Source organism: Ictidomys tridecemlineatus, chromosome 4 (assembly GCF_052094955.1).
Source record: "Ictidomys tridecemlineatus isolate mIctTri1 chromosome 4, mIctTri1.hap1, whole genome shotgun sequence".
Lineage (NCBI taxonomy): Eukaryota > Metazoa > Chordata > Mammalia > Rodentia > Sciuridae > Ictidomys > Ictidomys tridecemlineatus.
Window position 1 is genome coordinate 105,935,717 of NC_135480.1, and position 25,467 is coordinate 105,961,183.

A 25,467-nucleotide genomic window follows, 5' to 3' on the forward strand; every position below is an offset into this window, starting at 1 on the left:
TTGAACAGAAGACCCTAACCCCTTTCCACTATTTACAAACCTAAGTCTTTTGTAGCATTGCATGGCATCCACAATTACAGAAAATTCTGTCCCAGTTTAGTTAATTCAGGTGTGAACTTCCAATTCCCTAACTCTTGTTGAAGATGCTTTAAGTCCTACTCTAGAGCTTCTCAAATACTATGTGTGTGTGTGTGTGTGTGTGTGTGTGTGCATTTGTATGTGTGTTTTTAAATAACTTCATGAGGATCTTGCTCTGAAGGCAGATTCGGGTTCAGGGTTTGGAAAAGTTCTGAGAATCTGCATTTCTATAAAGTTCCCCAGTAAAACCAGAGGCTAGTGTGAAGATCACACTTGAGGTGGCGAGATAATACTAAGGTGACTCACCAGATGATTTTTTCAAAACTGTTCAGGTTTCAACCCTAAAGATCCTGTATTTCACATCCTCAGAAACCCCATTCCTGGGCAAATTAGGATGGCTGCTCACTGTACCTACGGTCAGTACCATTATCTAATGGCAATTGTCTTTCAAAGAAAGCTCCCTGAATGTCCACGTAATGGGTAGGGGTGAAGAGAAAAAAAAAAAAAAAATGAAGAGGGGAACCAGCACAGAAGCCCTGCTGAAAGCTATGGGATGCATAATCTACTCACAACAGAGTTCATGGTCATTTAGAGCAAGGGGAAAAGAAGTGATTTGGGAACTAGAAGACCTAGCTTCTAGTTTTGATTTGACTCACTGAGGTACACCAGAACAATTGCTTAACCTCTCTGAACCTTATTTGCAAAACAATCTGACAATATCTGCCTCACAACACTGCCATTCAGATTAGATGAGTTAACATGCATGTAAGCACTAAACCTGGAGATCCTATGTTTTAAGTCCCAGCTAAATTTTCTGTGATCATTGCCTGACTTGTATTTTTTCTGCTTACTCTGCCTCTGTAATAGCCTGGTAGGGTTGGTAATAAACAAGGTGAACCCAACAAGGCAGAAGAGAAGCAGGAAAAGAGAAGGAAGAGTGGCTTAAACTCCATGCAGGAGGAAAGGGGCCCCTGAATTGGCTCAGGGCCCACACATGATTCTTTAGCCATTCACCTCGGAGGACCTAAGAGGGCCAGAGCAGGAGTCAGTCCACATTGCTGGGTTGGTATGCTATTCCCTGCTGCAGTCCCAGGAGAAGACCGAGAACTCTAAATGGCATTGTAATGTCACCTATGCTATTCAAAAGTTTTGAACAAGCCACGTGTGGTGGCCCATGCCTGTAATCCCAATGGATCAGGAGGCTGAGGAAGGAGGATGGCAAATTAAAAGCTCGCCTTAGCCACTTAGTTGGGTCTTCTCTCAAAATAAAAAGGGCTGAGGATGTGGCTCAGTGGGTTAAGCACCTCTGGGTTAAATCTCCAGTCTCTCCTCCTCGCCCCCAAAAAAGGTGTGAACAAGCAGCTCTGGGAGTACAGAGTTCTCAGCCTGGAGAGTCAGCGAATCCAGGAATGCAGATATGGTGATATTGAGTTTTTGAACCCCTGTTCTTAAAGGATGGGAGGAAGGGCAGAAGATGTAACAAGGCCCAGGGGAATAGAAAGTCCATAGTGAGGAGGTATTTGTGAGCCAGGTGTGGGACTTGAGGCAAAGGACCTCTGTAAACTTGGGGCCACTTGGCAGTCCAATCTTTCAGGGGTAGATCTCCTGAAAGGTTATGGGGGCGGAGTGCATCAGGAGAAGGAGCAGAAAGGAAAGACACAGCACTGAGGGTTATCTGTATAGAGCTCTCTCTCAAAAGAAAGAGAGAATTTTTTAATATTTATTTTTTAGTTTTCAGCAGACACAACATCTTTGTTTGTATGTGGTGCTGAGGATCGAACCTGGGCCGTACGCATGCTTGAACCACATCCCCAGCCCAGTATAGAGCTCTCTCTCCCTCTCTCCTTTGGTGTTAGACTGAGAACAGGCCATTTGGGGTCTGGAGAGGGAAGGAGCAGGAGGAAGGTCAGGCTACCATGGCAGTATGTGGAATAGAGTCACCTGGGTTCCTCAACGCCTGGGAAGCCGCAGGGCTCTAGGAAGAGGGTGTAAGAAGCAGTGGAGATGAAAGGGGGTGCGGAGAGGTGGCCTCATTTCCAGACCTTCCTCCAAGGAGGACAGAGAGGGCAGAACCTGCTGCTCTTAGTTACAGGCTGTAGTGGGGGTGGGGGAGGAAACTCCCTCAGAGGGAAGTGGATGGGGACAAAACCTCAGCTGAAAACCCAGACTTCACCTGCCTGGCCCGAGGATGCATTTGGAGCAAGACTTCTGGGCCTGCAAGAATCTGGGACACCAGTTCAGCCCTCTCTCATCAGGAGAAAAATCACACTTTGCTGCTCAGGTGAGCAGAAAAGAACAGATTTTTCTTCTCACCTTGAAGTTTGCCTTTCCTTCTGAATTTAAAAAGGAAATGTAATTCAACACATCTTGAATTTGGGTGTTGGGCTCTTCAGAGTCTAATTTTGGTCAGGACATGACTGCTTGAGATCATAGGAATCTATAGTTCCTTGGAAGGCGGCCCTGAGTGGCCTCCTGCTGTGTATCAGCAAGTCATGATCCATGTTAGGAAGACCCTGTCAACAATAGATCAAATACATTAAGAAGGTCCCACAAGATTAGATCTAGTGACACCACAGCCACCTTGGTGTGTAAGTACACTTTAATTTTGATTAGGGACAGAATCGCCTGGTAACAATTTCTCAGAACAGATCCTGTTAGGTTTTGAATCTGAATGTCCCCCAAATTTGTGTGTTGAAGGCTTGGTCTCCAAGGAAGCAATATTCAGAGGGAGGGCTTTGGAGAAGTGAGTGGATCATGAGGGCTCAGACCTCATCAATGGAATCATCTCTTGATACCTGAAGAGAGTACTAGGAGGAGGTAGAAACTGGAGGCAGGTAGGCCTCCTTGGAGGAAGTAGGTCACTGGGGACGTGCCTGGAAGGGTTTATCTTTTCCCCTTTCTCTCCCTCTCACTCTCTCTTCTTCTTGGCATCCATGAGCTGAGCAACTTTTCTCTTCCACGCACTTCTACCATGATGTTCTGTCTGCCTCACCTCAGGCCCAAAGCAATGGAGTGGCTGACCGTGGACTAAGACCTCTGAAACTGCTGGCCAAAATCTTCCCCCACCAAGTTATTTGTGTCAGGTGTTTTGTTTATCGTGACTAAAACTAACACATATCCCTATTATTAAGCTTCATGTAACTGTGCCTGTTACCTTTGCTATCTTTTCATTTCTGACTTCCCAGCTCCATGTTTACTTTACAGAAAGTAAACTGAGCTCAAATTTACCATTTTGTTATATCAAGCTGTACAGCACAGGACAAAAGACCTAACCTAAGTTTTCTGAGGTTAGTAAGAATAATACCAACCTCATTGATCATTGTAAGGACACCAAAATTACTTGTATGAGAATCCCTAGCATGATGCCTAGTATATAGTAAATGCTCAATAAAACTACCTGACACTGAAAGCAAAAATGAAACAAGCAGTTATTTGCCCAAGCTGGGGCAGTCCACATTGGCATAGGTATTAGAGAGCATGTGGTAGAGAAGGCACAGCTTGAGAAAAGACTTACATGCTGTGATGTTGTTTCAGCGACCTGCAGACAGCATGCTAAGCAGCATAGGAAGGGCATCTCTTGCCCAGGGATAAATAAAACAAAAAGTTACTCTCCTGGAGCAGTTGCAGACAGATGGGGCACAGATGGGGTCTATGAGTCCCTTGGGGTCCTGGAGCAAGGCGATATTACCCAAAGGACACCAGGAACTTGCCTGCAGGGCAGAGGAGCAGCCATGGCCAGAACACTGAAGACTGACCCAAATCAGCTGTCTTCCAGCAGGTTCCACAAATACCCCTGGGCTGACCCTCCCCCAGCAAAGACAGTCACAATAACAATAGATGTTCGCTATTCATTATGTACCAAGTAGGGGGCTGAAATTCTTTACATACATTAGCTTCATTTAATTTTTCTCTCACATACGTGCACACTATGACATTGTTACTGTCGAGAAAAATAAGGTTAGGGAGGTGAAGTAATCTGCTCAAGGTCATGCAATTATGCAGCACCCCAGACAGGCTTCAAGCCAGGGTCTGGGGACTCCAGAGGCCAGCTCTTATAGCAGTTGCTCCATGGCTGGTCCACATGGGAAGCTTTATGCTCCATCCCCCTGCTCTTCCCTTGAAGAGTGATTGGAAATAATTGGAACTGTCATTGGAAGTAATGAGAAGTGACAGAGTTTGGGTTAGAAGGCTTATTGCTCCAAGTCTGAACGATCCCCACAAACCCAGGCCTAAATTTAAACAGTGAAGTCACAAAGCAATTTCCCTCTCAGGGATTGGATCCCCACCCCCAACACCATCCAGAAAAGAAATAAGAATGTCAGGGGCTGAGTCTCTTTTCCTGATAATGAAAATTCCTCCCTGACTTGATCCTATTCTCTTTCCACATGGAGGAAAACCATACAGACTGGGTGAACAGACTGCCCTTATTAAGAGCTTCAAATTCACTGATAGAATAATTCTTTCTTTTTCTTTTTAGCCTCCCATGAGGGAAGAGGCAATAGTGGTAGCTATGTAGCTGGCAGGTTGTGATGAAGAATGACACCATAACTTTCAAGAGGCAAGGTCTTGGGGAGATTCAATCCCTCCAGGAAGTACCTGGCCAAATGCCAAGGACACACGCTGATTAATGCATCCTTTTCGATGCTGATGGGGTGATCCATCACCCCCGACCCCTGCTTATTTAGCACCAAGCTCACTCACATGAAAGTGCCGTGAGGAATATGAAAAGATCAGACATAGACCCTGAAGACCACAGAAGAAATACCGGACCTTCACAGATGACACGCAAATAAGTTGCCTCCTCCTTGAACTCCTAGAAATTTTGGTGCTTTCCTACATGATCTCTCTGTCCTTTCTGTAATTTCATGTTTATGATGGTCTCCCCACTGGGTGAATTCTTAGGGGACAGAAATTGTTATTGGAGTCTCAGAGCCTAGCTTCGGATCTGAAGACTGCAAGGCTCATCCCTAATTTTTAAAATTAGGGCATTTTGGGGGGGTACTGGGGATTTTGGGGGTGACCAGGAGCACTTTACCACTGAGCCACATCCCCAACTCTTTTTATTCTCTATTTTGAGATAGGGTTTTGCAAAGTTTCTTAGGGCTTCCCTAACTTAATGAGGCTGACCTTGAACTTGCCAATTCAGCTGCCTCAACCTCTGGAATCAATAGGACTACAGTTGTGAGGCACCATGCCTGGCCCTTCTGTAATTATCTTGTGAGGGAATCAGTGTGAATGCAGTCAGAAATGGCAGGGTAAGATTCGAGTGCTAAAGAACACACAGGGAACAGGGTAGGAGGCACACACTTATAATCCCAGTGACCTGGGAGAGGCTAAGGCGGTAGGATCACAAGTCTGAGACCAGTCTGGGCAAGTTACTGAGACCTTGTCTCAAAATAAAGCAAATAAAAATATGGGCTGGAAATGCAGCTCAGGGTAGAGATCCCCTGCGTTCAGTTCCCAGGACCACACCACAAAAGAATAAAGAGGATAAAGGGGGAACATCGAATTCCCTGAAAAAGAATGATCTCTGGAAAGGGTGCTGCACAAACACCAGGTTGGTTTAGCTTGGTTTTCCCTGCTCTGCAGTCCCTCTGCCTTCCTCCTCTTCCCTCCTTTTCTGGCCTCTCCTTGTTTCCCCTCCCCCTGCCCCTAGCCTTCCTCTTCTGTCTACTCCAGCTTTCTGACCCAGTCTTTCAAGACCTCCTCTGCTGTTTCTCTTTAGAAAAACTTCCAATATTCCACACTGATTGGGGAGCTATTCTGAAGAGAGCGCTCATTTTCTCCTCTCAGTATGGGCGCAAAGGAAACAGCTTTCTTCCCTGCCTTCTCTTTAAACAAAGCAGTTTTCAGTCTTATCACCAGCAGACTTTGGCTGAGATTGCACATTGAACTGACTGCCACTCACAAAATCAAGGTCTGATGTCAGCATTCTTCCCCATGTGGGTCTGCAGGGTGCCAAAGGAAATACACTTTTATTCTCCCAGAATCCAGACATTTAGGAGGCTCAGATAACCAGAACTGTGGTGGGGAGGGGGGCAGGGGGAGAGGGAGAATGGTAGAATCTCCATTCTTTCAGAACTGCAGAAAATAGGAATTTTACTAGAAAAAGCAATATACAAGCAAGTCCTACCCCTCTCTAAGGCTTCACCCTCCACAGCCTCAAGATCATGGCTAAGAAGGGAGACTGCATCAGTCCCCAGAGCAGGGCACTCTACACAGTAAGCTCAAGGGCTACAAAAGGACTCTAAGTAGAAGGGATTAGTAATCCACACATGATATATGACTAGTGACTCAGTTATAAACAAGTCATTAAATCAAACAAACTACTTATGAAAAATTTGAATGAACCTGGGAAGAGTGTGGGTGATAATAAATATTCCAACAGAATTTCCCACTTTGGGATGTATTGGTTTAGCACCCCATTGTTGTGGCCTCTGTGTCAGCCAGATACTACCTTTTTGGCCACACAGCCATGATTTCAGAATAATAGCATCTCTCCTGGTAAATGGAAGGCACATGGTGTTTGGAATCCCAAGTCCTGGCTTGATGTCCCAGCTCACCTGTTTACTATCAGCGTTTTCCTAAGAAGCTTATTTTACTTCTTTAAGCCTCATTTTATTTATTTGTAAAATGCAGTAATAACAATGACATTTACTCTCAGAGAACAATTAGAGGGAGAGATAAGTTATGCTAATGTAGTTAAGAAACTGCTTCACCATTACAAATATTAGAAATTAAATACATCATCAGAATACTCCTGCTCTATATACTCTCCTCTCAGGGTATAATAGTGAGCTAATAATAAATAATATGCAACTCATATTTCAAACCCCAAGCGCAGATTCAAATCCATGCAAGGAATCCATTAAGCTATACATTTAATAGGTACACATTATTATATGCAAATTGTGCCTTAAAATTAGAAGAAAATGCTTAATGTTTGCAAGTTGTTTCACACAATACTCTTTACACTGAAGTCTCTCCTGGGTGTCTATTCTTTTTGGAGTTTTGTAGGTAATGGCCTAGGATAAGGTCCTTTGTATTTCAGTTACTGAACTTCCTGGGCAGGGAGATCTGGTCATTATCCTGACCTCGAATGATGTTCCCTGGTTCACAGAGCCACAGCGCAGTTGCAGGATGGAGGTTATGACTATTTTCTTTGTGTTGGTTCATTGGCTCTTCTGGGTTCATAATCATATGCCACATATTGCTATGAGTAGACAATAACTGAAAAAAATCAAGCATGGCAGTACCCAGGTCTTCCTGATCACAATCATATTTTAACCAGCTAGCACAATCTTAGAATTCAAAACCTCACAATTTGAGGTAGTAGCATAAGATCTAACCTTAGGCTAATATCCTCATTGAACACAGGAGGAAATTTTGAGGGTGGTATGACTTTCCCAGGATAACCCAGAAAAATTATAAAGGTTGAAGCCACTGATTTCCAGTCCCACTCCTTGTATGCACACACCAACATCTTTGGAACTTAGGGTATTAATTCCTTTCTCCTAAATGTGCCAGACATTAAACATGACACTGCACAGTTTCCAGGATTTCCAGTTATGATAGTTAAATTGAAATGTTACGACATCTGCCCTATTTTTCAACCAATTTTTCAACATAAAAACCATGCCAATTATTCAGCATTTAGCTCATTTAACTGAAGCACTGGAAGAGTGACTGTGATCTTGAAGTTTAACTACATGAGCTGAAAAGGAAGGAGAGACATTTTTCTGTTTCAAGAACATGGGATAGGGACACATCACAGAAATAGGGTTCCATTCCTGACCCTTCTACTAAGCTAGCTGTAAAACCTTAGCCAAGTCTCTCTAAACTTAGGTTCCAAGGAAGGATATCAGAAGGTTAATCAGCCCCTAGAAATTACTGGCAAAATTTGATGCATGTGCAACTTCGATAAGAAGTGGTTTTGTGGTATTCATCAGATTTTCAGAAGGGTCTGGGACTCAAAATTTCATGAGCTATTGATTTAGACATTCTCTTAGCTTTTTTCCAATTTTGAAAATCTGTGACTCTAACTTAAAAAAAAAAAGTATGTCTAGTTCATCATTAACTACCTTCATGAAATCCACTCGTATGTGTACAAAAATAGGATGAGACAAGATATGAGCCTACTGGGAATATATATATATTATATATATCTCATTATTATGACCATCATCATGACCTATCCCAGTGGCTTATACTTTCTTTTTTCTTTTTTAAAGAGAGAGGGAGAGAGATAGAGAGAATTTTAATATTTATTTTTTAGTTTTCGGCGGACACAACATCTTTGTTTGTATGTGGTGCTGAAGATTGATCCCCGGGCCCCACACATGCCAGGCGAGTGCGCTACCGCTTGAGCCACATCCCCAGCCCCAGTGGCTTATACTTTCAAGTCTTCCTTAAGCTCATTTTCTGGGAAACCAAACTCTTTCCCCATCCTCTCAGACTGAAGTATTTGCACTCAATATTAAAAACAATGGGCACTACCAAGTGTTTATGAGAAGGGAGAAAGATCATGGTTATAGAAATTTTGAATTCCAGATCCATGTACCCCACCCTCATTTTACCAACAAAGGAGTCAGAACAAGCACCCAGGGAGCTCGACAGACTCCCAAGTCCAAGTCCTTTGCATTCTACCAGCTACTTCATAAGGTAGCAGTGTGCAGGATGGAGGAGAGAGTCAGGTAGGACACAAATGTAGCATGGGATTATGATGTCCAGGAAAGTTAAGGTGGAATCATGAGACCCTAACAACGGGGGAGGATTGGGGTGGTATTTGAAGAGGTGGGGGTCCCCCTTCCTGTTCCGCAGGGCTCAGAGCACTACTTGTTTGTTCACATCAGAGGCAGAGCATTTGACTTCACTTATTGGCTGGTCCAGAAATTAAAGAATCAACTGGCCCATCCTTAATGAGACTCTGGACTCTCTCAGCCTTCTTAATTTCTCTGCTGTATTGTGCATTTTCTAGGAAAAGAAAAGCCTGAAATCAAGCCAGCCATAATCAGAAGCAGCCCCAGAACTGCCCCTTTAAAGGCCCAGAGATGATTTTAAGATTCAGGCAATTCTGTGGATTTTCTTTTTGACTTTTCTAAAGAGTCCTCAAGCATATCAGGGTTCAAAACATCTTTGTAATCAGGGCTAATCCAGTCAGGAGAACTGCTTCCCCATGGGGGCTCCTGATTCCTGCAGAGATGTCAGCTGGAGAGGGGTTCCTTCAGTGTTGTTCCCCTCTGATGTCTGTCTCTTCCTTGAACAGTTTAATCAACTCAGAGTCCAGATGTCATGAGTTCAAGGATACTTGACAAAGTCCTACATGTAGCAAAAGATTAATAGTAGATGTGAACAATGAAAATCCAGTTGTGCAGAATTCTAAGTCACAAGTCCACTTTTCTCTTATACCCAGACATTAGTTTATAAAAATTTTATAAAGGAAGACCCAAGGGCTGGGGATATAGCTTGATGGTATAACAGTTGCACAAGGCCCTGAGTTATATCCCCAGTGCATCAAAACTCTCTCTTACACACACACACGTACACACACACAGGACAGACCCAAGTGAGAAATCAGAGAGATGACTTTAATGATGAAGGCAGGGTTGTATTTTCTCACCAGAGGAATGATTGTGCACAGTAGGCACTCAATAAACAATGGTTGGTGAATTATGACATCTTTTGACCCACATCTTGCTCAGATCCTCCTTTCTCCTGAACTAAAGCTGATCATCACAGGTGTTCACAACCAGGTACAACAGCAGATGGCAACTGATCATAAGGACCAGTCACTTATCACTTCCACCATTAACTGTACTTGACCTACCTGCAAATCCCATCTCTGCTAACTATGAGCTCATGGCCTTGAGCAAGTTATCTGACCTCTTTACACCTTGATTTCTTCATCAGAAAAATGAGGTTAATCACAAAGGGTAGCCAATAGTGTTGGTATAAAGAATAAAGGAGTTAACAAAATAGTACATACAAAGTGCTCAGTTTAACAAGGACCTCATAAGAGGACTCCAATGTTTTAGTCTACTAAACATTTGGTAATTGAGAACTCAGTGGTGAAGGAGACAAAGGTGCTATCCACCTGGGTCAGATGTGCAAAAGGGCATATGTTGCAAAACTTAGCCAAAGGCATTTCCCATCCTATTTGAGCAATAGTTTAGGTTAGCCCACCTCTTCCATTCCGCTAGCTTGGGTGGTTACCAGTCTGAGTATGGCCTACAGTTTGTAAAGTTCCAAAGAAAGAGAGAGCTCTGGCCACCTATCCCAAGGTGGCTCTTTAGTGCCTCTTCACTTTTGTTTGCTGGTTCTTCTAGACATCAGCTTCCCTGCATCACCTACTATTGTAGGTTTTCAGGGCCAAAAGAGCCTTAGGAACAATCTCATTTTGTTTCAGAGCTAAGGAAACTGAAACCCTGAATAATGAGTAAGCTGGCAGAGATCTTCCAGCTAGTCATTTCAAACTGGGGACTAGTTCTGCTAGTGCTTCCCTCAGTGTTTGTCTCCTGTCCTGAGCAGGACCATCAGCCATCCTCCACCACCCCAGTGGGCTCTTTGATTTTTGAATTCCTGGTAACTTTGGGTCCTTTCTCCAGGTGGACCCCAAGCTTGCATTCATGGTACACTATGAATTTTCTTTAGTTCTCTCTGCTGCCTCCCCTGTCCTGGCCACTCACATAGTCTCATTCCCCTTCTGGAACCTCGGGCTGCTCATTCCCTGGGCTGCTCATTCCCTGCGGGGTCCTGTCCTGCAAACCCGCCCCTCCCTCTCCAGTCTAGGTAAGTCAACCTACTTTAGGACGTCTGAGGCCACAAAGGGACACCTAGGAGGGCTCTTCTCTCTCCAGAGCATGTTTTAAGAAAAAGTGGTGCTCGCTCTGTTTCCATTCGTTTTAAGTCTTCATCCCCTTCCCTTCGCTCGGTCCCCGCTATTCTGTTCTGCTTCCCTATCTTCCCCTTTCCCCTTTTCCTTCCTCTACGCGTCGCCTTTAGCGCTAGCACCTTCTCATGGTCCTTGCGCTCTTTCCCCTTTTCCTTCTCTCCTTTCCTGCCCAGTCTCTTCCCCTCTTTCTTCCTCTTACCCCTCAACACATCTGTTTCTAATCTGAGCGCTCAGAGGCGCCTGTTTGAAACAAAAAAGCTCCCCCCACCCTCAGGAACCTGGCACAAAAATTCCTTGATGAATCTTCCCTCCCCCAATTCTCCTGAAACCAAATACCTCCCTAAGAAGGACCCTCCACATCAAATGGTTCACGGCCAAACTCGACTAAGAAATGCCCCCCAACCCCCAGCCAGCTCAAGGGCCCAGATGTGTGAGACATTTTCGATGGCCGACTGGGCGGTCCTCCGCTGCCAGATGCGCTCCTGCGTGGCGGGTAGGCAGGGACCCAGTGGTCCGCGCACTCAAGGGCTACGGGGAACCACGGTGCAGAAGGCGAGTCTTCCCGGACGCAGGGCTGTGTTTGCCCCGAGCCATCCAAACTCCCGCCCTCCCCGAGGCACTCACCTAGCAAGAGGAGCGGGAGGAGGGACATCCCGATTCTCGGACGCGGGCACTTCCCCGCTCAGCGGCTGCCTGGTTGCTGGGCGGCTGGGCGCAGCCGACAGACCTTTGGATAGCTGGGCGCGGCGCTTCGGGGTGCGCGCGGGGGGCTGCAGCCATGTGCGGGCGCAGCAGCCCTCCCCACGCCTTGTGTCCCCGCGCCCCTCTCCCGGGTCCCGGCGCCTTGCGCTCCCAGGCACCGTGGGGCTTCCAGCGCTCGCCCCACTAGCTCGCACTCGGACCCGAGCCCGGAGTAGGGTCGGGGGAAAGAAGGCGAGTCGGAAAGGCACTACTGCTTCAAGGAACACTTTTCCCTGTTTGGAAAGAAAAACGAGTGGAGAAAGAGAGAGGAAAAAAAATTGAGCTGGAACCACATGGTTGCCTCCTACCGCAGCCCCTCCCTCCTGGCTCCCTCCCTTCCTCCCTCCCTCCCTCTTTCTCCGCGTTTGGGGTTAGCTGTGGGGGCTGCTCGGCGGGGGAGAGGCTAGAGTTGGCCGGGGCTGGGATCTACCTCAGGGTCTGGAGGGAGGACGCGGGGGAATTGGGGTCGGTCCGGAGGCGGTTTGGTTGCTGGAGGCGCTGGGTGTTGGGTTGATTCTGTGTAGGAGAGAAACAGTAACACTTCGGCCAAGAGCCGTAGGGTGAGGCCTTGTTAATTCAATTCTCTTTCTGTTCTCTCCATTTCTCTCTTGCATCTCGTCTTCCGTCTCACACACCACTCTTTGCTTCCATTTCTCTTCCAACTCAGTTATTTCTCTTCTCTCTTATTTACATTCTTCCTACTTCTCCTTTCTTTTCTCCTCCCTCCTCCTTTCTCCTGTCCTTTCCCTGTCGGCTTTGGACAGTAGGAAGCTACCAGACCGATCACCCAGACAGTAGAGCATGGGTTGTTAAGACAGTCTCCAACCGGTTTGGTGGTTGCATTTCCAACTTAACTGCCTGTTCTGGCACCTCGCAGCCACACTTTGTCTGGCTTTCCCTTGACCTTTTACGTTTGCTCATCCTCTCTTGCCCTTAGTGTTCACGCTCGGATCTGGGCAGAGCTAAGCTAGCCACCGTCCTGGTGAAGTGGGGATCCGGATCTTGATAGGATGGGGTCCTTCAGGAAACATAAGAACAAACTGCATTGCACAGGGCCCTGGCAAAACTGGCACCATCCCATTTCAGGAAAAAGAAGGCAGAGGAATGAAGTCCTCCTTCGAGCTACAGCGAGCACTCCCTGGGCACCCCCGACCCTGACAAGGAGGCCCACACCTGGAGTCTGGCTGCTGAACAGGACAGGCGCGGTCCCCTCCTACCTTTATTTGGCCTTAGGGGTTTGGTACTTTAAGATCCAGTTGGTCAGTAGTGGCGAAAGGGGACCTTCGGAGTAAAGAACTGTGAGAGCGGCACTCAGGACTCACTGCCTGGAGCTTAGACCGTGAAACCTGTACCGGGCCTTCCAGAAAGCTGGGACCTGCGCTCTCTGGCCCCAGTCTCTCAATGCCCATGGAAGGCTGAGTGAGGATACAATCGCTCACCTTCCTTCACTGGAGTCTAGACTGGGAGCTGGGGCCACAGCCTGAGAAGTTGGGCAGCTGCCAGATTACCCCAGAGGGCTAGTGGCCTACTAGGTCACATCTTCGTCTAGTTTTTCCATCCCTCTGCCCAAGACCTTTAGTCCTAACTGGCTCAGTCCTTAACAGTTGTAATGAAAACCAGTTCCATTTCAAAGGTGGAGGAAAGCAGAGGCCAGGACATTCACAAATGTTAGCAAAAGCAGGAGCCGTTCTTGGGGCTCTGAGATCCGATGTAGAGTTGCCTTAGTAAAATTGCAGCATTTATTCATGCACTCCTTTTGTAACTATTTCTTATGCATTCACTCAGTGCCATATGATATCTTAGGTGTGGAGGACACAAAGTGACTATAACTTGGTAATTAATTGACATTTTTAAAAAAAAATTGGCACCAACTATGGACCAGGATTTATATTAATTAATGTTTTATTTAATTCTTATGACAGTGCTAACTGGTAGGCATTTTAAATTCCAATTTAGGTGAGGAAATGACAACTTAGGGCTAAATATTTTGCCCTGGATCACAAAATAAATATCAAAACTTCTCTATTCCAATATTAGCATTATAATTTAATATTTTAAAATACCACGTTTTTAAACATCTATTTTTCAGTTGTAGTTGGACACAATACATTTATTTTATTTATTTTTATATGGTGCTGAGGATCAAACCCATTCCTCGCACATGCTAGGTGAGCACTCTACCACTAAGCCACAACCCTGGCCCTTGAATTACTACATTTTCTATTATGAAGTATTTAAGGTTTCTTTGACTCTGAAGTAATTTTATTTTTCATTTTATATTTCTTGGGTAATGGGGAAAACAAATGTATTCACAATTATAATCCCAATATAAATGTGTTGGAAAAAAAGTATAAAGAACAAGGAAGGAAACTATACAGGGAAAGTAATTTTTTGTTTGTTTTTTAATTTGTTAAATTTTTTGACAAAATTTTAGACTTACCAAAAAGTTTTTAAAAATAGTACAAAAATTCTTTGATGCCCTTTATCCAGATTCCCCCTCTTTATTTCTTCCTAGGGGAAGTATATTCGCATGTTTTTAAGGCCCCACCTCTGCTCCTCCATCACTGGTGGCTTTTCTCACGGGCCTGGTTCCTCTAGGCTGTTTATTGCTTGAGGGCTGGTTTGTACATAAAGACAGATGTGTGTGGGTGTAGGCAGATGTGCTCAAGTCCAAGGTATCAAGATGCTTTCAGTTCAAGATCATTAGCCATCAACACAGGAAATGATTTGGTTAGGCTGAGACTGGGTCATAAATACTGTTTTCTCAGGTCCAAAGTCTTATAACCAGTAGGTATTTGGTTCACCATCCTGGGGGAGGGCTTTTGGCCTTAAATTCAAAGCCTCTTTTCTGGGCCATCCTTGCAAAGTAAGAGTGCTTCTGGTGTGGCGTATAACTCAGCAATCCATGCCCTACCTATTCTGAGGTCAACGGATTATGCTTGGGTGCTGTGGGGAACCAAAGAATCAGGTGGTGGCCCTGACTCTTAATGGCTCTCCCAGTGTATTAGGAGAGAAAAGATCACATGTGAAATGTTTCAACAACAATGTCAGAAAGTAAAGCATCAGATTGATGACCCTGACAACAAAACAATGGAAGTTCTGTGACAAGCACACTAGGCTAGTGTCATTGAAGAAAGCCTGAGCCAGGTCTTGGGGAGGAATAGCATTCATTAGATGAGAGGATCTGGGTGGAGCCCTGGGTGGGGCATTCCTGGACAAACACATGGAGTTGGGTATCGCTTTGGTGTATTTAGAGGGCATTGAATGAAATGATATATATGAAATGAAATTGAAAATTGGAGCAAAATACCTACGACAAGCCAAAATTGTGAAGGATTCTTAATGCAACGCAAAGAATTCTGGAACTTGTTCTGCATCTTCTCATCAAAAAGATGTTAACAAAAATACCTTGATGAGAACCACAGGATGTGTAAATCGGCAACTTCAGTCCAGAGGTGAGGTCAAGGGTTGGGTAGTAGTGGGTCTTGTCTTTCATGTCCATCCATCTCCCTACCCCATGCTTTCATATGGATAAAGGACATTATCTCAGTATTTTGTAAAGTGATATGTGTCAGGTAGCTAGCAAGCCATGAAATAGGTGAGTAGGAACAGGACGATGAAGGGCAACTGAAAACCACAGGAAGCCTTACAGGAAGAAGGGACTTTAGTATATTAAAACCTCCCCTAGCTGCAATTATATCCCTTAAGAAAACACTATTGCCCACAGGAGGATCAAAGTTCAAGGCCAGCCTCAGTAACTTAGCAAGGCCCTGAGATAAGGAGATCCTGAACAACTTAGTGACACCCTGTCTCAAAATCAAAAATAAAAAGGGCTTGGGATGTGGCTCAATGGCAAAGCACAACCCCCTTCAATCACCAGCAAAATAAATAAATAAGCAAATAAATAAATAAATAAAATCTATTGTTTTAAGATTATGTCACACCCTCCCAGGTGCCTTCAATCCTCCCTTGTCACCAAACCATCACAACTCCCAATGACCCTGGCAACCAAAACACCAAGACCCTCACAAAAAAGCTTGATGGGGGCTATTCAAAGAGTAATAAACTGAGTAAGGGGGCAAGAAATTAAGGCAAAAATGGGGAGGACTCAATTTTCTTAAAAACTCCAACTCTAAGAGCAATATAGCATGCTCTCTTGGAAGTGGACCGTGTAGTTCCTATGCTGTCTGTCAAAAGTCAAAAGTTGTATATGGGCAGGGATCCTCTCAATAAAACTAGAAGGAATGCTCTGTCTCCCTTGAAAATGTCATCGTTTCCCTTTTCCTATCCTTTCTAATAAACTCATTCCTGTTGCTCTGACAGAGATGTTGGAAATCTTCCTGGCACAATTGCTGCCTCAGTTTTATGGCAGGTCTCTGCCCTGTAACAACCTGCATATGCAGTTTCAAGTCTTCTCCTTTATGGGGTGCCAAAGAGTGCTACCCTAAATATCTCCTCTGTGGGGATTCTGGAGCCACCAGAATGGGGGACAGCATGATGCATTGGAAGGGAAACCTGAAGCAGAGGGACTGGTTAGAATCTGTTGCATTTGAAGGGCAGATGACAGAAGGGTAACAAAACAAAACTAGAAATCTTTGGGAAGAAAGATTGGACAGGGTTAAGAATTTAACAATGATTGTGGGTAGGACAGGGAATGGCCAAGAAAAGAGGCACCCAAGATGAGTGTAAGAGAGCTAATATACTGTACACTAAGAAATAGCAGCCATTTGATTACTTCCTGCAAGTAAGCCTCACAATATCATATTACAATGAGGAAAATTAGATTCATAGAATTAAATAAATTACATCCCATTCTATGGTTAGTAAATGATTAAGGTAGGATATAAAGTAAGAAGATGCAAACCTCTATGACTCACTGTCTTTTGAGTGACTGCTGACAAAGTAGGGAAGCTGGGTAAGTTAACTTGTCACAACCAGAAAGATAAATTACTCAATTACTGAGAGATGGTAACTTTGAGGGAATGATAAACCTCATCCATCCATCCATCTACCCATTCATCTTTCTTTCAGTCAGTAATTCAGGGCTGGATCAGTAGCTCAATGATAGAGAGCATGCCTAGCATGTGTGATGCCCTGGGTTCAATCCCTAGCATGAAAACAAAACAAAAACAGGTGGGCGCATGCCTGTAATCTCAGCCACTTGGAAGGCTGAAGAAGGAAAAATGCAGGTTCAAGGCTAGCCTGGACAATTTAGGGAGACCTGGTCATTCATTCATAAATAAATAAGTAAGTAAGTAAATAAATAAATAAATAAATGGGCTGCGGATGTAGCTTAGTGGTGTAAAGCTTGCCTAGAATATGTGATGCCCTGGGTTCAATTCCCAGTGCTATAGAAACAACACTATACAAAACAAAAATCCAGCACATCTTCATTAGGTATCTACTATTTTCTGTTGTCAAGCACTGGAAAATTAATGGTGGTCAAAGAAAAATTGATCTTTCCCCTCTCAAGCTAATGGTGAGTTAAGGGAGATGGACACAAACCAGCAATCAAATATGGAGGGGGAAAAGTTCAGAGAGCTATAGGGATCAAAGCAGGGCCTACTGCAGGAGAAGTCAAGGAAGACTGCCTGGGAAGAGTCTTATCAATGGAGAGGAAGGGAGCACGGTAGGAAGATGGACACTTCTGCTATTATCCCTTCTCACAGGGTGCCTGGGAACTGTGGACCACATCTTTTAACCACTTTGAGGTATTCACCTATGTTCCATTCTCACAGATTAAGTTACAAGCTCATACATTTACGAAGAGGCAGCTGTCGATGATGGAAAACATTCTGGGCTAGAAGGGAGAAAGTTGAGGCTCTCTGTGTCTATGAATAGATCTCCTGGCTTCACCAAGTCTTCCTTTCCTCTTTGCCTAACACTGTTAGGAAGAAGAAATGAGTTTATGAGGAAGGCGCCTGCTGCAGTGTCTAACACATATGAGACTTGGTAAATATTTGTTCCAACTAAAACTAAAGTGAAGTTCATAGGATTCCATTCCCTGTAGTAAGAAAAGCCAATTTTCTGTCTCATTTCCTTTTCCTATTAAAACAAGGTTATCTTTATATATTCTTTCCTGTCCTGCAAGGATACTTCTCAACTTGGCTTTCCAATGTGTTATTTCTTTTTATGGTTAGATAGTAAGAGGCCCCAGCTGGCTTTCAGGGTCTTGCCTGGACAATTTTTATGGAGGCTATGTCTGAGGGCCAGTGTGCTAACACAGGGTAAGGATTGAGTGTTCTCCTTATGATGATAGAGATAGCAGTTGAGAGTGACCAGGCCCTATTCTATAAACATCACATGGGGGACAGTCCCCATCTCTGACCTTTGTGGTCAGCAGTGGAGTCAGTGACTTTGGACGCTAGTCTCTTGTAGGATATTTATTGGTTAAGAAAAGATCTTTGCCCCATCTGCCTGAATGAAGCACTCGGAATGCAGAGGTCTGTGTGTCTCCCTCCAATGGGCTTTAGAGGTGGTCACAGGAAACTCAAAAGCCAAGGTGAACACAGAGGTTTCTATAGCTGAGGAACCTCAGGATTTACAGAAGGAGTCTGCTCTACATTCTACCTTTCCCCCTGAGATCAGCTGATCTGGTCTCCCCACCCCCACCCCACATCTTACTTTTAATTCTTATAGACTAACAACCTCAGGAAGGCAGTTCAGGCTTTGCAGGAAGATAGGATAATTTTGAATTCTAGCTACTTTCCTGACTGCCTGACTTGGACATGTTTCTTAACCTCTCAGCCCATATGATTTTATCTATAGGATTTCTTATATGGTTATTGAGAAGCCTGCAGGAGACTATGTAAAGAAAGCTCCTGGCATTTGGTGTCCATGTAGGGCACATAGGTGTTCAGCAATTCTGTCTCTCTTGCCCCTTACTAAAAGGGCAATGTATGTCATGACCCCAGAATATGGTGTAACTGGATCTGCAGAGGGTCCTTTCTCTTCTCCAAGAAGCAGAAGATAGTCTTTCCTGATTTTAGATCAAAACACTGAAGTCTAGTGGGGATTGAACCCAGGGGCGCTTAACCATTGAGCCACATCCCCAGATATTAATTTTTTTTTTAGTTGTACATGGACACAATGCCTTTATTTAATTTATTTATTTTTATATGGTGCTGAGGATTGATTCAGTGCCTCACATGTGCTAGGCAAGTGCTCTACCACTGAGCCACAACACAAGCCCATCCCCAGACATTAAAAAAATATATTTTATTTAGAGACAGGGTCTTACTGAGTCTCCTGAGCCACTGGGATTACAGATTACAGGCATGTCCCACTGTGCCTGGCCTGGTGAAGTCTAGCGACTTTCTAAGAAAAACACACAATTAAAGGGGCAAAAAGTATTCTATCTTTCTTCTCCTCGTATCTTTTTCCATCTCTGAGTTGAAATTAAGAGTAGAAAAAATGTTTTTGCTACTCTAAATTACCCACAAGAAAAGTTGGCATAAGGGAGCCAAGCAGGCAGGAAGAAAATTTCAGAGGCATCGGATCTAACTTCCTTATTTTCCTGAAAATGTCCCAGCTCAGCGAGTGACAGCAACACACCCAGGGCCACACAGCTAGCTGGTGGCACGGAAGCTCTAGAACACTAGTTCAACTCCTAGTTTAGTGATCTCCCCAGTGTCTCGCATTGACCTGTGGTGAATGTTGGGTGACTTCTCTCCAAAGGAGAAGTTACCAGACCCATGCCTGGCTTTACTCTGCAGCTGACCAGTGACAGGTGACTTTTATAAGAATCCAACATCAAGTCTCCCTCTTACCATGTAAGCACCTGGCAGAGAACAGAAATGACCAAACCAGAAAACAAAAATAGTCCTGTCTTCTGGCTGGGGAAGGATAACTAGTTTGCAGTCTCCAGTCGGCACAGTGCTCCTGTACTTTTCATGCATTCAGGCCTAAAGGATGCGCTCCAGCCTGCAAGCTGGCAGTCATCCCATCTCAGTGCAGCTGCTGTCTCCACTATTGAGCTGGATGGGCCTTTAGAGTTTCTTCTAGTCTTTATTTCTTATTTCGTACATAGAGACCCAGCCAGGGGACAGGCTATCTCAGGGTCACTGTCCAGTTAGAGGCAGAGCCGATGAAAGCAGACTGCCAAGCGATGGGCCTTTTTCTCTTTCTAGAGTGTGGAATGGTTCTGCTGCTTCCTAAAAGGTCAGGAATGAAAACAGGAAACTCCATGGTGACTGGTAGCAGAAACAGGTATGTAGGGCCCAGGGAAGAGCTGGGACTTTTTTCTTTTCTGTTTTTTTTTAGTTATATATGGACACAATATCTTTATTTTGTTTATTTATTTTTATATGGTGCTGAGGATCGATCCCAGTGCCTCACATGGGAGGGGCAAGCACTCTGCCACTGAGCTATATCCCAGCCAGAGCAGGGACACTTTTCTAGTAGTGAATGAAGCCCAGCTGAAGCCATGGAACAAAACTGATGACAAAACAGAATATGCAAAGCCTAAACGTGCCACTGTTGTCCTGCCTGTGGGGAACTCATGTAGTTTGTGGCTGAGAGGCTACATACAGCTGTCAGCAGCTGTTCACAGCTGCTCATCGACAAGACAGATGTCCTTGGTAGCCAAGCTCAGGAGCCATGTGACCCACCACACACAGACATGTGACAAACTCAGATCATTGTCTTGTGGCCCTTTAGTGTTCCCTGACAGTACTGCCCTCAGGAGGTGAAGAAAAATACATCCTGAAACTAGAGTGTAGAGCGGAGAGTATGGATAGAACATGGGGTGTAAGGTCAGGAAGCCCTGCAGGCACTATCACCAACTGAGTCGGCTTGAACAAATTAGGGACCTGAGTACCTCATTTATTTATGTGAAGAAAATACAAATGCCTTGTCAGCTCTTTGTATTCCTAATGAATATGAGATAAACATAATTAGGAATATCAATTGTAGGAATTGGCAAAACCTAATTGAAATCAATCATTCTTTTCTGTCCCCCATCTTGCACAGTTGCAGTAGAGAGTCGATGAGTCTAAATGTGCCTGGTGTGGACCCATGATGGACACAGCAGGGCACAGCAGGGCACAGGGGGGAAACTGAACCAGGCCTAGAACTCAGGTTGGGCCTCTCCCCCAACTGTGTCTCCCACCAGAGAATGTGACCTGTACAAAGAGAAGGCAGATAGACAGAGCTCACTTGCTCATCCAATCCCATTCCTAACACCCATTTTTGGCCATATCCACCTAAGAGGCTAAAAAGAAAAATGTCCACTTTCTTAGTCTCCCTTGTCCCCCAGGAGGGTCATGTGACACAGGTCTAGAAAATGAGTTAGGCACAAAACAAATTTTTGTTAGGGAGCTTTTGGCAAACTCTATTTTCTACTTTGTGCAAACCAGAACTGGAGTTTGCCTCCATGGAGCTTCCAATTTATGGGAGGTGGGGAGGTATATAATATTCTTTTAGAAATCTAAGATACAGCATAGTTGTGGGTCTAAGAAAGGCACAGTGCAGTTCTCTGGAAAGTGGTATGGAGTGCTGTCATGTGGGTCATCAGGAACTGTTTCTGGGGCGCGGGAGTCTTTGAGGTGGGGAGGACTTCCTGAGGTTGGGACATTCAAACATGGTTTCTAATCCCAAACTCACCAGCCCTTAGCGTCTCCATTATTCCAAGTCACATTATGGGAATCCAACTATGGCACAACTATGACTCTGGAGATGATCAGATATAGTTAAATTTGGTACTCACAGAGTATTTTCTTCTGAAGTCCTTTAAAGATCCAACCTAGGGTTGGGGTTGTGGCTCAGTGATACAGCACTTGTCTAGTACACGTGAAGCACTGGGTTCAATCCTCAGCACCACATGAAAAATAAAGGTATTATGTCCATCTACAATTCAAAAATATATATAAAAAGTCCAATCTAACTAGTCCCTCTGAAGTGTGCAAAGGTAGACAAAGAGTAAAGAAGGAAGCTCACACAAAGGAAGTAACCTCTTTTGGGTACCGGGGATTGAACTCAGGGGCACTCCACCACTGAACCACATCCCCAGACCTATTTTGTATTTTATTTAGTGACAGGGTCTCACTGAGTTGCTTAGCACCTCGCCATTGCTGATGGCTGGCTTTGTACTTGCAATCCTCCTGTTTCAGCCTGTCAAATTGTTGGGATTACAGGCATGAGCCACCGCACCCAGCTATAGGAAGTAACTTCTAAGACTCTAGAGCTGTTTGGGAAGAGTATATTCCAATCCCCTTGGCCATTCTTCTAGCAACTATCCAGCTTCATCTTCACCCACATAGATTCCTACCATCTCCTGGATAGCCCTCTAGCTATGGAGGGAGGCATCTTTATCTAATAAGCATCTGTATAATGAACTCAGCTCATACTGAGGACATGAAACTCCTATGGAAAGAATCTGTACTTTGAGTTAATTATCCCTAACAGCAATTCATGGATTTGCTAAAGTTTTAAGTGCTTTCCCTGGTGACTAGCACAATGCCTTTTGAAGATTTCTGTTGGGCTTAGGGCTGGCATGTCAACTGGAAGCTAAGCAAGTTTTATTAGGACCATTCTCTAATCTCTCCAAATGAATCAGCCTAGACCACCATGTATTTAAAATTCATCCATCTATACCTTCATTAGGATGGCAAAAGAATAGAAAAACACACACAGAGAAAATAGCAGATGTGTTGATGAAATTGAGACATTTGTGTACTATTGGTAAGAATATAAAATGGTACTATGAAAAAGAGTATGGTGTTTCCTCAAAAAAATAAAAATGGAATTACCATTCCATCCAGCAATTCCCCAAAAATAATTGATAACAGAGTCATGAAGAGATGTTTGCACATCCATTTTTATAATAGCATTACAGTGGCCTAAAGGTAGAAGCAAATGTTCATCAACTGACTAATAGATAAACAAAATGTGGTATAGCTATACAAAGCAAATATTATTCAGTATTAAAAAGGAAAGAAATTCTGACACGTTACAACGTGAATGAAATTTACTAAGGAACATGAGCCAGTTTTAAAAGGACAAATACTGCGTGATTCCACTTATATGAAATACACAGAGTGGTCAAATTCAGAAAATGGAAAGTAAAATGGTAGCTTCCAGAATGGGTCTAGATTTTCAGTTTGGGAAGATGAGAAAGTTGTGAAGATGATGGTGATGTTGGTTGCACATGTGAACCTACTTAATGCCACTGAACTATGCTTTTAAAAATGGTTGGTAGCTGGGGTTGTGGCTCAGTGGTAAAGCACTTGCTTAGCACATGTGAGGCACTGTGTTCAATCCTTAGCACCACATAAAAAAATTTAAAAAATAAAGTTATTAAAATAAATAAATAAATAAAAATGGTTGGTAGATTGGGTTGGGAAGTAGCTCAGTGGCAAAGTGTCTGCCTTTCATTCCCAAAGCCCTGGGTTCAACCCCCAGTTCCAAAAAAAAAAAAAAAAAAAAAAAAAAAGTTGGTAGGGAAATCATCCCTCTTCAATAACATACCTGTGGGCTGGGGATGTGGCTCAAGCGGTAGCGTGCTCACCTGGCATGCGTGTTGCCCGGGTTCAATCCTCAGCACCACATACAAACAAAGATGTTGTGTCCACCGATAACTAAAAAACAAATATTAAAAAATTCTCTCACTCTCTCTCCCTCTCTCTCACTCTCTCTTTGAAAAAAAAAAAATAACATACCTGTAATCATAGCAGCTCGGGAGGCTGAGGCAGGAGAATTGCCAAAGCCAGCCTTCGCAATGGTGAGGTGCTAAGCAACTCAGAGAGATCCTGTCTCTAAATAAAATACAAAATAGGGCTGGGGATGTGGCTCAGTGATTGAGTGCTCCTGAGTTCAATCCCTGCTATATCCCCACCCCCTAAAATCACATTCTTATAAATAAAAACTCTGCTCCTAAACTGTCCATGTCAGTTTTATGTTTTTGATCATCACAATGGAATTTAAAAAAGCAAGACCTTGAGTCAGAAAGCCCAGTTCAAGTTCCAGTACTGCTGCTCATTAGCTATGGATCTTGTTATTACAAAATCTAATTTTCCTTGTCATTGGCTGAATATCATATTTACTCTGACTACTTCATCAGGCAAATATAAAGATCCAATTAGATAATTTATGTGAATGTTCTTAGCAAACCACAGAACAGTAAATGGATATAAAATATTTTTCAAGATAAGGAGGTTTTTTCTGAGACCCGTGGTAATATTTTTCAACTTTTCCTGCCTAAAACTTCCTTGTATCATACCTACATTCCATCTAATACAGTTTCAGTCCGCTTACAAGTAACCTTTCCACTGGGATGTTTCCAGATTCCAGGTTCCGAGATCCTTCCATCTGGCAGGTATCAAAGTAGACAGCAGGAACCCTCAGCAAACAGTTTGGAACCACAAACTTTTGGGGCCAAGGACAGAATTCTTTTCCAGGTCCAGTTTGGTTTGCAAATTCCTGGCTGTCATAGCAACCTCAAAAGCAAAGGAGGACTGTTCAGTGTTGTCTTTGACTGCAGCCTGGCCTCAGAATGTGCTTGGATTGGCGCTGGATGAACACTGTGCCCTCCCTCTGCACAGAGATGGGTGAGGCAGGAGTTATCCAGGCTCATGCCCTCTGGCTGCAGGGCTTCCTGTGCCCCTTGTCACCCAGCTCCTTCTCTGCTGTTTTGTCTCCAAGTGACTCTGCCAAATCATCAGTGGAGAGGGATTTTCCAGAAGAGGCCACTAGGAAATGGAATTAACTCTTTAGTGGAAGCAAATATCTGCTCTCCTTGTGTAGATGTGTGAAGGGGAGAAGGCAGCTGTCAGTGTTTCCATGGAAACCTTTGAGAAACTGATGTGATTCCATTTTGGAAAAACCAGTCTCTACCTTAGAGCAGGGCCTGTCCAAGGGCGGGGTGGGGGTGGGGGGTCAGTTGACCCTTGTTCTTGGAAAACCCATAGAGCACCTAGGCACCTGGCTACCCTGCTGAGTTATTTGTGAATAACAGAAAAGGTCTGCGGTGCCAGGTGTCCCAGACTCAGCAATGCTAGTTCCTAGAAAGACCAAAGAATGTTTGAGGCTTAAGGCCTGACCGTGAAGAAAATCCAAGCAACCCCCTAGCAATAACCAATCAGCGTGAGACAGGGAAGATACCTGGAAAGATACCTGGAATGCCAGGCAGACGCCCCCCCCCCTCAAGTAGTCTCGGTGATTGATAACATATTAGGAAACTTCCTACCCCTCATGGCTTAAACCAGTCAGTTCAAACGTATCCACCCCTTGAACTAACTAATCACCCTTACCCAACTTGTTCCTGCCAAGGAATGTGCTAATCAATGTTAAGAGTTGTTTGATTTGTAATGATTTGCTGTGTGATGTTTAGAGTATCCCTCAAAACCTATAAAATCTCACTGAACAAAGGACCGGGACTCACACCTTGGAACTGCTGTGTCGGAAACAGTTGTGAGTCCAGGCTCGAGCTTGCAATAAAGACTCTGTGTGCTTGCATTGGATTCGGCTCCTGGTGGTCTTTCGGGGTCCCCCAATCCGGTATTACACCTCGAGCATCCCCATTCAGTCATCAGCTGGGCTCTGTTGACCTACTCAAGCCCTTGCAACCAGGGCATTTTTTCTCCAGGGCTTGGGTGGAGGCACCTAGAAATAAGAAAGACCTAAAAAAGTCTTCAATGGTTTCATAGTGTAAAAAGAAGTTTGTGAAATTGAAATGAATAAATGCCTGGCTTACTAACAAGTTGTATTACTTCATTTTCATTCATAGATATATTGATGATTGCAAGATTTTTATGTATTTG

The 25,467-nt window shown here is 44.2% G+C and overlaps 2 protein-coding genes across 5 annotated transcripts in view; one reads left to right on the top strand and one right to left on the bottom strand.

Annotated features, from left to right (window-relative positions):
- Clmp (CXADR like cell adhesion molecule) overlaps positions 1–12,262 on the bottom strand; it is a 101,933-nt gene extending 89,671 nt beyond the window's left edge. The window contains exons 1-2 of the mRNA XM_005328393.5: positions 12,141–12,262; positions 11,594–11,943 (exon numbers count right to left, since the gene is read on the bottom strand). Of these exons, the coding sequence (XP_005328450.1) occupies positions 11,594–11,621 (28 nt within the window). The 5' untranslated portion in view covers positions 11,622–11,943; positions 12,141–12,262. The remainder of the gene's footprint in view (positions 1–11,593; positions 11,944–12,140) is intronic.
- Positions 1–25,467, top strand: part of LOC120889738 (uncharacterized) — a 185,272-nt gene that overhangs the window by 91,226 nt on the left and 68,579 nt on the right. The window lies entirely within an intron of this gene.